This window comes from Patagioenas fasciata, chromosome 22, assembly GCF_037038585.1.
Source record: "Patagioenas fasciata isolate bPatFas1 chromosome 22, bPatFas1.hap1, whole genome shotgun sequence".
In the NCBI taxonomy this organism is placed as follows: domain Eukaryota; kingdom Metazoa; phylum Chordata; class Aves; order Columbiformes; family Columbidae; genus Patagioenas; species Patagioenas fasciata.
In genome coordinates this window covers 4,557,966-4,574,839 of record NC_092541.1, presented here as the reverse complement: position 1 = coordinate 4,574,839, position 16,874 = coordinate 4,557,966, and the positions used below count along the sequence as shown (strand labels likewise).

Genomic DNA, 16,874 nt, shown 5'->3' with positions numbered 1-16,874 from the left:
GCGAGGGGGAGGTGAGAAGAACCAGCCGTGCATCTCCCCTCTGGTTGGAAACGAAAGGATTTATTAAAAGCACATGTTATTTCTTAGCATAACCCATCTGTTAGAACTCGACACCCAGCGCTGATTCGAGAGGGGCTGAGAGGGAACAGCAATAACCCATCTGCTGCAAAAATAACACAGGGCTGCGCCGGGGGGGTGGGAAAAATAACAACAGGGGAATGAGTGGGGACACAGGGTGACTTTGGGGTTGAACAACAGTTTGAGAAGAACCTTGTGGGGCTGCAGGAAGGAGGGGATGGGGGTGCCAAAAAAAGGAAGAAGTTTGGGATGTGGGTTTGGACCTGGGGAGGATCCTGGATGGTGGAGCCATCAGCACAAGAGCTTCCTTGACTGGGGGGTGCGAGTGCGGGGGGCCCTGGCAGAGGCCACCGGGTCTTTGGTGCTCCTGGTCTTGCCTTTGCGGGGCAGAGCAGCCGGAGGATGAGCTGGGGAGGGAAAGAGAAAGAAATAAAGCAGCTCCAGAGGCAAAGCAGCAAAGTCAGGTCCCCCTGACATCCCCCTCCTGCCCCCCACCGCCCTGCCCCGAGGCTGCAGGTGCAGCAAACCCCAAACAGCACCTTCCACCAGCACTTCCCATCTCAGTTCTAGGTATTTGACCCTCTGAAGTGGGACAGGGCTGGCACAGCACCAGTTGGGTGCCTGCACCGAGGCAGGGAGCCCCATGAGCCCGGTGTGCTGGGGGAGCCCCAGTTTGGGGGTGTGTGGCTCACCTGGGATGCGGGACAGCTGCGCACGTCTCTGGCGAGTACTCGGGAGGTTGGCAATGTGGCTCTGGAGCCCCCCCAGAGAAGGGGAAGCGGTGCTGAGAACAAGAAAAAAGGCCATTTGAAACCCCCAAGGTCCCCAACCATCCCCAGATGGCAGGGACAGGGAGCGCTCTGGGGACAGGGTGCTGGCACTGTCTCACCTCTCTACTCGCCTCCGCTTCTGCGCGGGGGCTTTGGGGACCAAGGAGGGTTTGGGGATGGATGAAGCCTTCGCGCTGTGTGCTGGGACGCAGGCTCTGCCGGCAGGAGAAAAGTGTTAGTGCCGGGCTGGAGCCCGAGTGCCTGCTCTGTGGGGCTGGGAAACAGCTGGGCTGACACCGTCACCCCACAGGGACCAGCCACAGGAACTCCGCTTGTTTTTTTGGGAAAAAAAAATGACTCAAACAGGACTAAAACCTGAGGAGGTGGCTGCAACCCAGACGCTGCTGCTCCCTAAGCTGGCCAGGGTCTTCCCCTCTGACTTGTTTTCCCCAGTTACCCTCTATAGGAACTATTTCCAACAGCAAGAGGAGAAGGGGAGACCCAAGGGTGTCCTGCACTACAGGGATGGTCACACAAATTCACGCAGCTCTGTAAAAGCCAGAGCCTTTTGGAAGCATCAGCAATAAAATTAAAGAAACCACATCAATCCCCTCCACTGCACAGTTCCAGCCCTCGCTCCAGCCTCTGGGACAAGGTGATGTCCCCAATGTCCCCTTCATCCCCTTCAGCAATCCAGTGGCTGTCTGGAGGATGCTCCTCTGTGTCCAAAAGGAAAAGGAGACTTTTTCAGAATGCTTTTTGTGTCTTTGTGAGCGTTTCACAGCCCAGCTCAGCCCGCTGGTTGCGGCAACCCAGATATGATTCACCCAGCCAGAGCACAGAGGGTGATCCCCACAACCGGGGGTACCCCAGGCAGAGCCACACTCACCTGGGCATGAGGGGACCGTCCTGCTTGTTGAGGAGGCTCTGGACATTCTCCCAGATGGAGAACTCGGGGCCACTGAAGGCAGCCAGGTCAGCCGCACCAGGTACGCCGCTGTACTCACAGACATCAAACGTCACGTTGAGTTTGTGGGCAGGTGCAGCAGGCACAGTGTGGCAGTTCTGGGCGGCCGACACCGCCAGGGGCACACGGCTTTTGGGGACTGTCAGCGGGCAGATTTTGGGGGTGTAATACGATGGCAGTGGGGAGACAAGGGGTGCCTGGGCTGCTGCTGCCAGACAGGGGCTGCCAGGGCTCAGCATCGGCCCAGGAATCTCTGCTGCGCTCCCGCTGCTCCGCTGGCGTTTCACCCGCCTTTTGAGGCTGCGGGGAGTTTCCACTTGGAAAGTGCTGTTCAATGCCGGGCTGTGCATCTCGGCACTGCACATCTCAGCACTGCTCATCTCAGCAGGGCTCAACACGGCATTGTGCATTTCAGCACTGCACATCACGGCATCGTTCGTAGCACTGCGCAACTCAGTACCGTTCATAGCGTTGTGCATCTCAGCACTGTGCATTTCAGCACTGTTCATAGCATCGTGCATCTCAGCATTACGTGTAGCACTGCGCATCCCAGCACTGCTCACAGTGCTGTACATTTCAGCACTGCTCCTCTTGGCACTGTGCATTTCGGCGCTGCTCAACACAGAGCCGTGCATCTCGGTGCTGCTCCTCTTAGCACTGTGCATTCCGGCACTGCTCAACACAGAGCCGTGCATCTCGGCGCTGCTCCTCTTAGCACTGTGCATTTCGGTGCTGCTCAACACAGAGCCGTGCATCTCGGCGCTGCTCCTCTTAGCACTGTGCATTTCGGCGCTGCTCAACACAAAGCTGTGCATCTCAGCATTGTTCCTCTTGGCACTGTGCATTGCAGCGCTGTTTCTCCCAGTGTTCCTCCTCTTCCGAATTGGGCTGGGAGTCGTCGGCACAGGGCTGGCGAGAGGGGAGAGCTGCTGCAGGCATTGCAGGGCGACGCTGGTCGTAGGGGCATTGGGCACAGCAACAGACACCTCTGCTAAAGGAGCAAAGAAACGGTCACCTTCTCCCTGTATGCAGGTCCTAGGCTCCCCCAAACCCCAGGGTGTCCCCCTCTGCCCCCATCACAGCCACAGCAGCCATCTGCCAGTGGCTGTTTCCATCAAACTGCTTTAAACTGACAGCACAAATAATCCTGTGCTTTGCCAGCCTAAAGGCACCAGCCCGGTCCCACAGCAAGCACCCTGTGGCAACACCAGGTCTGTCCCTGGAAAATGGGACCTGCAGAGCCCACAGCTTCGCTGCCAGGTTTGTGCACTGAGGATGAACTCAGCCCCAGGCAGGCGCAGGCTGACAGCTGGGAGGCTACAGCCGGGCTGATTTGGGCAACTGTACCACTGAGGAGTAAACAAGACAAGGAAAAACGAGGATCAGAAGTGCTACTTTGGTCTCCTGGAGCAGGAGCGTGCAAGTCAGCTCAAACACACACTGAGCTCTCCAGAGACAAGGGCTTCTCACAGCTCCTGCCGTGCCCCAGGCTGCTGGAATCTCTCTACAAAGTGTGGCTGGAGCTGCTCTCAGCACAATCCACTGGGCACCACGTCAGGAGAAACTCATCTCTCTGCCTTGTGCCCATGGCTAGGAACTGTGACCCCCCCACCGGCTCCTCCAGTGCACACCAAGACAAAGGAGAGGGGACAAATCCAACCCCAGGTCCTCACCGTCACAGCTTGGGGCAGCGCTGGCCCCAGTGACATCCGCAGCTCTGCTCAGGGACGAGGTCTGCTCCAGGGCCACACCGGCATCCTGACGGACCAGCCGCTCCAGCTCCTCGAATTCAGACACCATGTCAGGAGTGAGGAGGTTGGCGTCCCGCAGGAGGGAGTACTGCTTGCGGGCCACACTCAGGATGGCAGCTATGAGCCTGGGACAGACAGATAGACACAAGAACCACTTAGATGGAAGCCTGAGCCAGTGTCACCAGGAACAGATGCTCAGCGCCACCAGCATCACCTCTGAGACACCTCCTCCAGTGGTACAGGCCCTGGTGGCAGAGTTTTGGGGGAAGAGAGGCAAACTTTGGAGCTGCGAGATACTCAGGTTGTAAATCTCTTACTGGAGAACTTGATCTGCAAGTTATATTTTGATCCCAAGGGATCAAACAGCCTCCACAGACTTTTTGCTGGGTTTCAGACACTCGTTAGCCCGGCTGGAGGCAGATGTCAAGGCACACAGAGGCCGGCCTCCCACAGAGACAGTTCTGAAGAGGCTTGTTCTGCTGAGGTGCTCAGGGCAGGGACAGCAGCAGATGGAGCCATGGGAGCCCTGCCAGGAGCCATGGCAGGAGCAAAGACTTCACAGAGGTAATTTCAGGACTAACAACACACACTTAAGGCTCACACGGATGCTGTGCCTGGAAACCTTCATCACTGGCATTTCCAGGATGGATTATCCCATGAGATTAGATCCCCAGGAGCCAAATTCCTTATTTTACAGGGCAGGCAGTGATCTGCCAGCAGAGACTCAGCCCCACATCCATCCAGACCACCCCTAGGATGGCTACATACAACAGGAGGGGGGACAACCCGACCTCCATGGGCAGACAGGAGGACACAGCACGCAAAGACAGCACAGGGACACTCACTTCTCTGTCCAGTTGCCAGACAAGCCCTGTAGAAGGCGGCTCGGTTCCTTGGGTTCCAGCTGGTGGGTGGTTCTGGTGCTGCTGTGCAGCATTTCCTCTGGGACCTGGAGCAATCAGTCAAAAATCCTTATTGACCTCACCCAGGATTAACCCATATTCAAGTTGTTTGGCCACCAAACTCCCTGTGAGCTGGAAAGTTAAGGGGTTTCGCTGGCAATTCACAGCCCAGCACACAATAACCCCACAGACCAGCTGAGCTCATGCCCCCTCCCAGTGTGTCCCACATGGGCATTTGAGCCCCACTCCTCATGTCAAGCCCCCCATGCTGCCCACCGCTCTCTCACCTCCTCTGGCTCCAGTTGCAGCTGGGCAGGCCACCCAGCTCCCAGCTCCTGCTGCTCACTGTCACCACCCAGGGCTGAGTGTGGCTTTGGGACAGATGCCTCCAACCTACAGGAGCCAGAGAATCATGGAATCATTTTGGTTGGAAAAGCCCCTCAAGATCATAGAGTTCAACCACTCCCTCACCCCTGGCACCACCCCATGTCCCTGAGAAACTCATTTCTGCATCTGTTCAACCCCTCCAGGGATGGTGACTCCACCACTGCCCTGGGTAGCCTGTTCCAACAAAGTCTTGTCCCAACAAAGGGACAAGAAGAAGCAATTGAGGCACAGAAGATCCTCTGGGGAAGCCATTGTGTTATTGAAGTAGTTTTGGGATGGATCAAAGAAGATTTGACCTTTGCAACCGTTGGTGCTTGCACGCTGCGGTCCATCAGGCTCATAACTACACCTGACCACCACTCAGATGATGCTGCACACCCGCAGAGCAGTTCAGCCACTTTCTGACAGACACTCGGGCTCTGAGCAGCACTAAAACCTCACAGTCACCTTGACATGGGGACACCAGGAGGTGACACCAACCTCTGTTCCTCCTCCCCACCAGCCTCACCTGTGCAGTCCTGCTGGGCTCACATCAATGGGAGGCACCAGCGCCAAGTCTTTGGCCTCCTGGGCAGCGTCCTCGTAGGCACGGAGCTTTGCCCGCAGATCTGCCACCTGCAAGAGAGGATCATCCATTGCTCAGAGGGTTCCACAACCCCCAGCAGCTCAGAGCTCCATGTCCCAAGGAAACCACAGCCAAAGCCAGAGCCATGCACTCCTGGCCAGCACCTCACCTCTGCTTGCAGCTGCTCACAGACCACGGCGTATTTGCTAATGTGGCAGTCGACACTGAGCACGTTGCTCTTCAGCTGCAGAGACAGGGACAGGTTACACCAGTGCTGGAGCAGCACGTTCCCCTCTCCTGATGCTGGAGCAACTGCTCAGCCTCCTCCAGGGTCCCCAGGGAACACGATGTGCACTCAGGGACCTGGTGTTGCATTTACAACCCTTCCTGGCCTCTGAGCTGGGAGGCTTTAGCAAAGTCCAGGCAGAACATATCAGCAGTTTCACCAGCTGCTTTCTGCCCAAACCAGCATCCCCAAGGCTGGAAAACTTGAGCTGGAGAAGGGAAGGATCCACTAACCCACCCCATGCTCCTTCCCACCCATCCCTAGCAGCTCCCAAACACCCAGCAGCTCCTCACCGACAGCTTGATCTCCTTGGCACGGCTGGCATATTTGAGCGTGTTGTAGGTGTCCTCGTAGGCCAGTGCGGAGGGGCTCACGGCAGCGATCATGACGGTGCGGCAGTTGCCACCAATGGAGTCCTTCAGCAGGCGCGTGAGCTTGCTGTCCCGGTACGGGATGTGGGTTTTCTTGCTCTGTACCAAGAGATCAAAGGTCTGCTCAGCCTCTGAATCCCGTGTTGCAAGGGGATGGCCATGCTCATACCGTGGCACTTCTTGGAGCCCAGTGGGGCCACATGAACAGTATTACCTTGGTGTCAGCCAGCGCGTTGATGACATTGATGAGGGCCAGCAGCGAACGGTTGATGTTGGCGCCTTCACGGAGCCGCTCTCCCTTGGCGTTGGTGACTGAAGCTCGCTCTGAGCCTGCCAGGTCGATCAAACTCATCTTGGACACTTGCAGATCCCGAGTGAGGCCACCAATGCGGTCCTGCTGCTTCACGCAGATCTGCGAGGACAGAGATCATAGAATCATTTTGGTTGGAAAAGACCCTCAAGATCATCAAGTCCAACTCTTACCCCACCCTCGGCACTAGCCCATGTCCCTGAGAACCTCATCTCCATCTGTTCAATGCTCCAGGGATGGTGACTCCAGCACTGCCAATGCCCCACAGCCCTTTCAGGGAAGAAATTGTTCCCAAGATCCAACCTCAGCCTCCCCTGGCTCCAAGCCCCTTTCAGGCAGTTCAGAGATCAGAAGGTCTCCCCTCAGCTCCTGTTCTCCAGCTGAATCCCCCAGGTCCCCAGGTGAGGTTGTGGCTCCACAAGACACAGGGGGTTGTTGGTTGGATCCAGCATCACCAGTTCCAGTGTTTATAAAGGAAGGTGAAGTGGATTACAGAGGCCATGAGATCAAGCAGGGGGAAGAGAGGAGCTCAACACACCAAGACAACAAGTGAAACACTTGTTGATGACACGAGGAGCAAAGGCACAGAAAGATCTGGCAGGGAGTGACAAACCTACAGGAAATCAGTATCTCCTGCGCTTGCTGAGTGAGAGGGTTCAGCTGGTCGGGTCTCCCAGGGACAACACGGCAACCCAGAGCCCGGCGTGGCCCAGGAGGTGCACACACACAGTGCAGCCCCAGCCCTGACTCCAGCTGGGGATCTTACCAGCAAACTCAGACACAACCTGGGGGCAGCATCCAGCTGGGGTTTTGGTGCCAATCCCAGCTGGCACAGGGACACAGCAATGAGACTCACCTGGCTGCATCACCCAAAGCTTCCCCATCTGCATCCCTAAACATCTCCCAGGAGAAACAAACATTCCCCAACACCCCCTAAACCCCTTCAGCCCCCCAGAGTTCCCCTGCACAGTCTGGAGGTGCCACAGAGATGCTGGAAACTGGTCCCACATCCTCCCGAGGCTGCAGTTTGGCTGTCGGGAGGCAGAGCCGGCAGCAGGAAGGGCAGATTTCCAGCGCGACTAATGGATTCAGGCAGGCAGGGATCCAGCACCCACCGAGCAGCCCAGCTGGGAAAGTGTCCAGGCACCTGGATTTCCCCCTGCGCGCAGCAGCAGGCACAGCACCAGCTCCAGACCCAGACAGTCAGAGCCCTGCACCTCCTCGTGCAGCCGTGACGGCCCTGCTGATTCAGGAAAGGGCCTGGCTGGAATGGAAATCAACTGGCAGGTGCGTGTAGGACAGTGCTGAGAAACTGGGGGGACAATTTATGGACCCCTAGGAAGTGTAATTTCTGTCTCAGTGCCAAAGGGACATGATGTAGGATGCTGCTCACAGCACCAGGGGTGGCACAAGCAGAGGCCAGTGAGGATCATCCCCCGTCACTCCGGGTCAGGTTTGGGTACGGTTCCCACAAGCCAAGTCAACAACAGTCAAAAGGTGAAATTTCAGCTCTTAAGAGACATAACAGCAGGCTGGGAGCAGGGGGATGTCCAGGAGATGTGGCCACCAGTACGACCAGTATGTGCTGTCCTGCTGCAGCACATGGCCTGCCCAACCCTGCATCTCTGTTTGGAGCCACAACCACTCCAGTTGTCCCCATGTCACCCCAGGAGCAGTCACAGGAACCCCATGACGCTGGTCCTGACATGAGCTGGCAGCCCAGCACCTTTCTAGCTCAGATCCCAAGCAAAACCACGACCAGCAGCCTCACCTGGAACACTGCGTGAGAGCGGGAGGAGGTGGCGTTGGCATCAGTTGGGTGCTGTGTCCTGTTCTTGTTTCCTTCGGCCAGCATCTCCAGGAGGTGTTGGGCAGAGCTGGGCTGGGGGAGACAGAGCAAAGAGGAGGTGTCAGTGCATCCTGCATGCAGGCACCGAGACAACCCGACAGCGAGCGGCCACAGCAGCTCAGGCCGACAGATCCCGCAGCTCTGGGGGCTCGTTTCAGCTTGGGGTCACGTTTGCTACCAGTAAGGGGCTGCACAGACGGTACCTCTGTGTCCTCACACAACCCTCTGTGTCCCCAGGACACAGATCTGCTTTCAGATCTGGTGTGGGTGCAGTGTTGCCCAGAGCTTGTGCCTGTTTTTACACCCACCTGGTGGAACGAGAGGCCCTGAACGATGACCCCTTTGTCAGGGTCTTCTCTGATGTTGAGTGGCCCCTTGGGCTCCAGCAGGTCGTATATCTGCTCATTATACACCTGGAACAGGAAACACAATGTGAGGCTGAGATTTAGTTCTGCAGCAGCTTTGGACCCAGGGTCACAAACAACCTGGTGTCACCCCCCAGCACCACCTCTGGGACCTCTTCTCAGAGTCACTGGGAGCAGGGAGGTGCTTTAAATGCAGAGGATGGATCAGAAGGATCACTAGCAGGTCATAGAGCTACAGAATCATTTGGGTTGGAAAAGACTCTCAAGACCATTGAGTCCAACCATTCCCCCACCCCTGGCACTACCCCATGTCCCTGAGAACCTCATCTCCATGTCTGTTCAACCCCTCCAGGGATGGTGACTCCAGCACTGCCCTGGGCAGCCTGTTCCAATGCCCAACACCTCTTTGGGGAAAAATTGCTCCCAAGATCCAACCACAACCTGGCAGCACAGCAGGGACCCCAAGTGTGGCACTATGGGGCTCAGATCAACTCCAAACCTTAGTGACAGTGACCTGGAGGTGGGAGAGGACATGGTTCAGGCACAACGTACCTCCTGGTAGGAAACAAGAACCTCACAACTCCTCTCCTCCATGGCCTCGATCTTCTCGTACAGGCCCACCATGGTGAGGTACATGATACCAGGGCTGCTCTCAGACCCCACCATGGTGTAGGTTTTTCCTGCTCCGGTTGCGCCATAGGCAAACACTGGAAGCAGAAAGGGTGAAGGGTTGAAACAACAGTTAATTAACGGAAGCAGCATAACGCAGTTCTTCATGGGAGAGAAGATCTCCTGGCAGCAACCCCTGAGGCAGGGGTTGCTCATGCACTTTGCAGAGATGAGGTAAAGCTAATTACTCTCTGTCCTAGCCATGCTGTCCTTCAGTGCAATTTTTTTCCTCATTTCAGTCTCTCTAATTTAGCAGAGACAGAATGAATCCACAAACCGCCACCTGCTCAGATGCTCAAGTCACCCCTGAACCTTCCCTGTAACGAGCCAAGTAGCCCATTCCCCCTTCTCTCACCAGGTTTTTCTTCTTCCACACCTTGTAATTCATCTCATTTCCTGCCATCTTTCAACACCCTCTTTGAGCATCATCATCAGATCAGGACACATTAATCCACAGAGCCTCAGCCCATCTCCCCATTAGCAGCACCCAGCGCTTCACAGCTCTCTCATTTGAGGCTCCTGAAGTTATTTTATGCAGATATAGACATGAGACACGCCTGCCAGGTGGGCACGGTGACAGAGCGGCCTTCAACGGCTCACAGAGCGTGCGGAGAGCCAGGAATAGCATCCTGCGGTCCCAGTGCCCGGCCCGTGATGAGACAGGAGAGCGGTCGTCTCCTGCTTGCTGCCTCACACAGCTGATGTGCTCGTTAAGCCGCTCGGCTGCTGACAGCCTGCGAACAGCACGAGGGGCTGCAGCAGCGGGTGAGGAGCTCCCAGACCCGGCTTTACGGCACAGCAGCCCACAAAACACCTCAAGATATGTCTGCTTCACCCCAAATCCTGCTCCAAAACACAGCATGCTCCTTAGGCTTTGCCCATCACCGCCATTTGGGCTGGTGAAACCAAGGTGCTCTTTGTGCCATGGATCTACCCGGTTCCTTCCCACCCCAGGAGAGTGGAGAACAAGCAACCCCCATCCCTTAAAATGCCAGGAAAGTGCCTGCCCAGCCCCATTTTCTACCCCAACAGCCACCTCCACCCTCTGCACCATGTCTCCCAAAGTACCAAGTGCTGTTGCAGCCCTAACTACAGCAGAACCACAGAACAGCCCAGGTTGGAAGGACCTGCAGAGACCATCTGGTCCCAGCTTTCCTGGGAAAGGGAACTCAGAGGAGATTGTCTTGTCCAGTGGTGTCTTGAACACCTCCAGCTGTGGGGACTCTGTCACATCCCCAAGGAGGTTGTTCCAGTGAACGTTCTCACTATCAAAAATTACTTTTTTATATTGAGATGAGACTTCTCCTTATGAAGAGAGGCTCCTTCCGCTCTGTAACTGTTAAGTGCTCATAAATGGAGGCTTCCCCCAAGTCCTCTCCAGAAAGAAGAGCCCCAAGACCTCCAGCCTTTCCTCCCAGGGCAGGTTCTCCAGCCCTTGCATCTTCAGGACCCTCCCCACCCTGCTCTCATACTTCGAGTTGTAGGGGCTAGAGCTGGACAATCAGTGGCTGGGATGACCGCATCTCAGCTAGAACAGTCACTGGATGCAGCCTTTGCTGCTGCCGCAGCCCCTCACTGATCCCAGTCAGCTCCAGCACCCCCAGCTCCCTCCCAGTAAATCTGCTCCCCTGTCACACAGACCCGAGCCTGTACTGGGTGCTGGGTTATCCCACCCCAGCCACAGAACTCTGCACTCCAGTGTTAAGCCTCATATTCTTCTTCCTCACAGGCTCTTCCAGCCCAGCCACCTCTCTCCCCACCTGCTCCTCAAATCCTCTGCCCACCCCCCCATGATGCTGCATCCAGCTCGGGCATCTCGAGTACAAAACAGACAGGGACCTGTCAGAGGGGATCCCAAAAATTATTTGAGGCTGGAAGAGCTCTGCTGGGAGGACAGGCTGAGAGAGCTGGGGTGTTCAGCCTGGAAAATATAAGCTCTGGGAGACTTTATTGCATCCTTTCAATGTATATAAATGGGGCTTATGAGAAAGTAATTTTTTACCAGGGCCTGCAGCAGCAGGACAAGGGACAACAGTATTAAACTGACAGAGGACAGACTTAGATTGGACATTGGGAAGAAGCATATTAGCCTGAGGGTGGTGAGAGCCTGGCCCAGGTTGGCCAAAGAGGTGGTGGATGAACCATCCCTGGAGACATCCCAGGCCAGGCTGGACAGGGCTCTGAGCAACCTGAGCTGGTGAAGATGTCCCTGTCATGGCAGGGGTGGCACTGGATGGGCTCTGAAGGTCCCTCCAACTCAAGCCATCTGTGATTCTACACGAGCACCGCATGTATCACTTCCCCTAATTCACCTGCTGAGATGACAATCCCATGTCAGGAATGTCCCCATTCTGACCACACTTGCAATCACCCCAGCTTGGTGCCACCAACAACTATAAGGTTCTATGTTTATAGAATCGCAGATTCATTTCGGTTGGAAAAGACTCAAGATCATCAAGTCTAACCAATTCCCCAGCCTGGCACAGCCCCATGTCCCTGAGAACCTCATCTCTGCATCTGTGCAACCCTCCAGGGATGGTGACTCCACCGCTGCCCCAGGCAGCCTGTTCCAATACATAAATCTATAGCTATAGGAATGGATGGGGCAGGAGCTCCTGCAATGACCAACAGTGTTTCTTACCGGAGCAGTTGTAACCATTGAGTACGGTGTCTAGCAGCCCGCGGGTGGTGTGCTGGAACACCTCGTCCTGTGTGGCCCCCTCACCAAACACTCGGTCAAAGACAAACTTAACGTCTTTGCCCGGGTGTTTGGGCGCGCGGGTGGTCAGTGTGCTGCCGGGGGGGCCACTGGGCATGTCGGGGTTGAAGACGATCAGGTTGTCATCCACAACATGCAGGACGGGGTGTGCAGCCCGCTCCCGCTCACAGGGGGCGGGGGGCCGCACGCGGACCACTACGGACACCGTTCCCTCCTCTGGGGGGGAGCCCAAGGCCATGGCGGAAGGAGATACCAGGACACAGCACCGTCTGGAGAACACCACTCTTGCCTCGAACGTCCAGGAAACCTCACACACTCTGGGCAGAGAGAATGGGTCAGCTGGGCAGTGAAGCAGTGGAGGGGGAGCCTGACGCTTTGCAAGGCCCCACACCCCCATCCTAACACCCGCTGGTCCCTACAGCTGCCCTTATAACCCCCATGGCCCTGGAACCCCCTTCAGGTCCCCACAACACACCCAATGACCCTACAACCCCCTACAAGGCCCCCCCGCAACGACCCCACACCCCACTTTGGGACTCCACAGTGATCCCACACTCCCCTTCAGGCACCCCCACGGAACCCGCATTGCCCCTGCACAACGACCTCATGCCCTGCTTCAGGACCCCTCAACGATCCCACCAACCCCCTTTGGACGACCCCCACCACCCTACATCCCCCTTCGGGCTCCCGTAGCCCCCTCCCCTTCAGTCCTGCTCCCGCCTTAAAGCCACTACAGCCCCCCCCCTCCCCACAGCCCAACTCAACCCACTCCTTCACCCCTAACTCCCTCCTTCAGGCCGTTACAGTCCCCTCACACTCACACCCCGCTTCAGCCCCTATAGCCGTCTCCCCCTCCCGACCCTTTCCAACCCCTCAGGCACCCACACCCTTCCAGGGCCACCATCCCGTCTCGCTCAGGGCCGATCCAACCCCCCCCCCGACCACCACAGCCCCTCTTCCCAAACACTGCTCCACCCCGCCAGCCCGTGCAGAGAATGTCCATCCCCTGCCCACACCCCAGAGCCCCCGCAGCCCCATCCCAGCCCCCACCACCGCCCCCAAATCGCCCGCAGGCCCCGCCCGGAGACACCGCCGCCACTTACCAGCTGCAAGCACCGCTCGACCTTTCAAACGGCCGACAGGTCCCGCCCTCCGCCCCGATTGGTAGTTCCTCCCCGCTCCCCCTCCCATTGGCTGTCCCGCCCGCCCTCGGCGTGAGCCCTGCCCGCCCTCGGCGTGAGCCCCGCCCGCTCTCGGCGTGAGCCCCGCCCGCCCTGGGCGCCAGCCCCGCCCGCCCCGCGCGGTGCCCACGGCAGTTGCGGTCCCGCCGCGCTGCGCTGCCGCCATCTTTCCCCGCTGCCCCATCCCCATGGCCGCCGTGGGCACCGGGCCGGGGCGGCCCCTGAGGGCGGGAGAAGCGGCGGTTCCAGCGGTGTCTGCTGGAGAGGAACCACCTGGTGGGGCTGAGGGGCCCAGAGTCCCCCCCAGTGCCAGCCGGGCTGGGTGGCGGCAGCCACAGCAGCCTTAATGGCGGCCGCCTCCTCAGAGCTGGGGCTGACAGCCCCGCCAGCCGCGGCCAGAACGAGCCCCCGCTCCCCGGCGGCCGCCTCCTCCCCGTTAATCAGCGCTGAGAAACCAGCACTGAGGACCCGCCGGGTGCTGGGGGTGGACACCTGCACCCTGTCCCCAGGGCCCCTCCCGTGTCCCCAGTGGCTCCCGCCCTCTGACCCCAGCGCAGCCACAGCAGTGGCCGGCGGCCCCGGGCACCCGCTGTCGCCTCTAATTGGGCCACGTCCTGTCCGCGCCGAGGCAACGGTGACGGGTGCGTGTGCCGGAGGGTCCCAGGCCCCCGCCTGGCCCGACCCCCTTGCGGTGTGGACGCCGTGTCCCCCAGGGGCACCCCCACCCACCTGCGCTCTGGGGACAGGGACACGGCCGCGGTGGCACCCCCAGAGTCCCCACTGGAGATGGCAGAGGGGACAGGGGATCCCCCCCCTGCACCCCCCGGCTGGGCCGATGCTGAAGCCACGCGGCATGGTTGTGGGGGTGGCAGGAGGACCCTGTCCCCGGGGTGGGGGACAAGGGCTCTGCCCCCGCGGGGACACAGACAGCGCACAGGGACAGGTCACAGCTCTGCTTTACCATGGAGTCACCCCGGGGTCGGGCAGCAAGGGCGGCTCCCCCCACCCAGCACAGCCCCTGGAACAGGGCGGGGGAACCGTATAGACGTGTGTGTCCTGTACATATATACACGGCGGGACCCGGCACCGCCCCGCGGGGGGAGCAGCGGGAGCCGTGGGGCCAAGCGGGTGCACGGCCAGGGATGGGTGCAAGGGGCAGCACAGGGGGGTCGACAACCTCTTGCTGGCCCCCACAGCCGTCCCAACCTCAATTAGCCACTGTGGGGTGAGTGGTGGGTGAAAGGGGGGTTGGGGAGCCCATAAATGGCCTGAGCAGCACAAGGGAAGGTTGGGGGGCTGGGGACCCATGGGGTGATGCCGTGTGTCCAGGCTCAGTCCGAGCAGATGATGAAGCCGGAGAAGGTGCTGTACTTGTTGTTGTTGCCCCCGTGGGCTTTGCCCCCGTCCAGCTTGATGAAGACCTTGTGCCCTGGTCCAGGTGCAGGATGACGCTGTTGCTGGCGCAGTCGTAGTTCTGGTCGGCATCCTCCGCGATGGCGCTGGCCCGCATCTGCACAGGGGAGAGCGCGGCACCCGCCTCAGGGGACACCCAGGGGACACCCAGGGGACAGACCCCTGGGAGTGTAATTCCTGGCTCGGTGCTGAGGGGACAGGGCAGAGGACGCTGCTCACAGCACTGGGGGCGGCACAAGCAGAGGCCGGTGGTGATCAGCCCCCTTCACTCCAGGTCAGGTTTTGGGTGCGGCTCCCACAAGCCAAGTCAACAAGAGTCAAAAGCACAAAGTGAAATTTCAGCTCTTAGGAGACACAACAGCAGGCTGGGAGGAGCAGGACGTCCAGGAGATGTGGCCACCAGTACGACCAGCATGTGCTGTCCCGCTGCAGCACATGGCCTGCCCAGCCCTGCGTCTCTGTTCAGAGCCACAGCCACTCCAGTTGTCCCCATGTCACCCCAGGAGCAGCTGCAGGAACCTGTGACGCTGGTCCTGGCATGAGCTGTCTCCCCAGCCCCTTTCCAGCTCAGATCCCGAGCAAAACCACGTCCAGCGCCTCACCTGGAACATGGGGTGGGAGCGGGAGGAGGTGGCGTTGGCATCAGTCGGGTGCTGTGTCCTGTTCTTGTTTCCTTCGGCCAACATCTCCAGGAGGTGTTGGGCAGAGCTGGGCTGGGGGAGACAGAGCAAAGAGGAGGTGTCAGTGCATCCTGCATGCAGGCACCGAGACAACCCGACAGCGAGCGGCCACAGCAGCTCAGGCCAGGAGATCCCGCAGCTCTGGGGGCTCGTTTCAGCTTGGGGTCACGTTTGCTGCCAGTCAGGGGCCGCACAGACAGCACCTCTGTGTCCTCACACAACCCCCATGTCCCCAGGACACAAAACCGCTTTCAGACCTGGTGTGGGTGCAGTGTTGCCCAGAGCTCGTGCCCGTTTTTACACCCACCTGGTGGAAGGAGAGACCCTGAACCATGACTTCTGTGTCAGGGTCTTCCCAGATGTTCAGCGGCCCCTTGGGTCATGGATCTGCTCGTTGTGCACTTGGAGCAGGGAGCACAATGTGAGGCTCACACAACCGATGTGCTCGATAAGCTGCTCGGCTGCTGACAAAGAACGGCACGAGGGGCTGCAGCAGCGGGCGAGGAGCTTCAGACCCAGCGAGGAGCTCCCAGACCCGGCTTTACGGCACTGCCGGCCTGGGAGATCTCGCAAGGGGCGCAGCAGCCCCCAAAACACCCCACAGCTACGGGAGCGGATGGGGCAGGAGCTCCCGCACGGCCCCACGGTGTTTCTTACCGGAGCAGCTGTAGCCGCTGAGCACAGTGTCCAGCAGCCCGCGGGGGCTGTGCGGGAACAGCTCGTCCTGCGTGGCCCCCTCCCCAAACACCGCTCAAACACAAACTCCATGTCCGTGCCTGGGTGCTCGGGTGTGCGGGTGGGCAGCGCTGCCAGGGGGCACTGGGCACCTCGGGGTCAAAGACGATCACGTTTTCATCCACGATGTGCAGGACGGGGTGCACGGCCCGACCTCGCTCGCAGGGGACAGAGGACGCACGTGGAGCAGCACAGACACGGTGCCCTCGGGAGGGGAGCCCAGCACCGTGAGGGCGGGGAACACTGGGACTGGGACGGTGCTGGCGGGAGAACACGGCTCTGGGCTCGGATGTGCGAGAAGAGCACGTGGAGAACACGGCTCTGGGCTGCAGTGTCCAGAAAGCCTCCCGCGTGGTGCCCACGGCAGTTGCGGTCCCGCCGCGCTGCGCTGCCGCCATCTTTCCCCGCTGCCCCATCCCCATGGCGGCCGTGGGCACCGGGCCGGGGCGGCCCCGGAGGGCGGGAGAAGCGGCGGTTCCAGCGGTGTCTGCTGGAGAGGAACCACCCAAGGGCCTGGGGGGGCTGAGGGGCCCGGAGTTCCCCCCAGTGCCAGCCGGGCTGGGTGGTGGCAGCCACAGCAGCCTTAATGGCGGCCGCCTCCTCAGAGCTGGGGCTGACAGCCCCGCCAGCCGCGGCCAGAACGAGCCCCCGCTCCCCGGCGGCTGCCTCCTCCTCGTTAATTAGCGCTGAGAAACCAGCACTGAGGACCCAGGGCCCCTCCCGTGTCCCCAGTGGCTCCCGCCCTCTGACCCCAGCGCAGCCACAGCAGTGGCCGGTGGCCCCGGGCACCCGCTGTCACCTCTAATTGGGCCACGTCCTGTCCGCGGTGGGGCTGGATGGCTGTGGGGCGATGCTGTGGAGATGGGGCTGTAGGGC

The 16,874-nt window shown here is 59.4% G+C and overlaps 1 protein-coding gene across 4 annotated transcripts; it reads right to left on the bottom strand.

Annotated features, from left to right (window-relative positions):
• Window positions 1-39: 39 nt before the first annotated feature.
• KIF18B (kinesin family member 18B) lies at window positions 40-13,146 on the bottom strand. 4 transcript variants are annotated; one of them, XM_065856101.2, is made up of 16 exons: window positions 13,093-13,146; window positions 11,912-12,306; window positions 9,154-9,308; window positions 8,545-8,649; window positions 8,159-8,269; window positions 6,292-6,489; window positions 6,000-6,176; window positions 5,590-5,664; window positions 5,364-5,470; window positions 4,756-4,861; window positions 4,412-4,515; window positions 3,489-3,691; window positions 1,738-2,806; window positions 968-1,063; window positions 771-862; window positions 40-485 (listed from the first exon to the last, which is right to left on the bottom strand). In XM_065856101.2, exons 2-16 carry the CDS (start codon window positions 12,225-12,227, stop codon window positions 370-372), a joined length of 3,030 nt encoding a protein of 1,009 aa, XP_065712173.2. In that variant the 5' UTR covers window positions 12,228-12,306; window positions 13,093-13,146; the 3' UTR covers window positions 40-369. The 4 variants fall into 4 exon arrangements, with proteins under 4 accessions (XP_065712173.2, XP_071674075.1, XP_065712170.2 ...); XM_071817974.1 differs by lacking the exon at window positions 13,093-13,146 and adding an exon at window positions 13,040-13,054; XM_065856098.2 differs by lacking the exon at window positions 13,093-13,146 and having other exon boundaries at window positions 11,912-12,489.
• Between the last annotated feature and the right edge of the window lie 3,728 nt (window positions 13,147-16,874).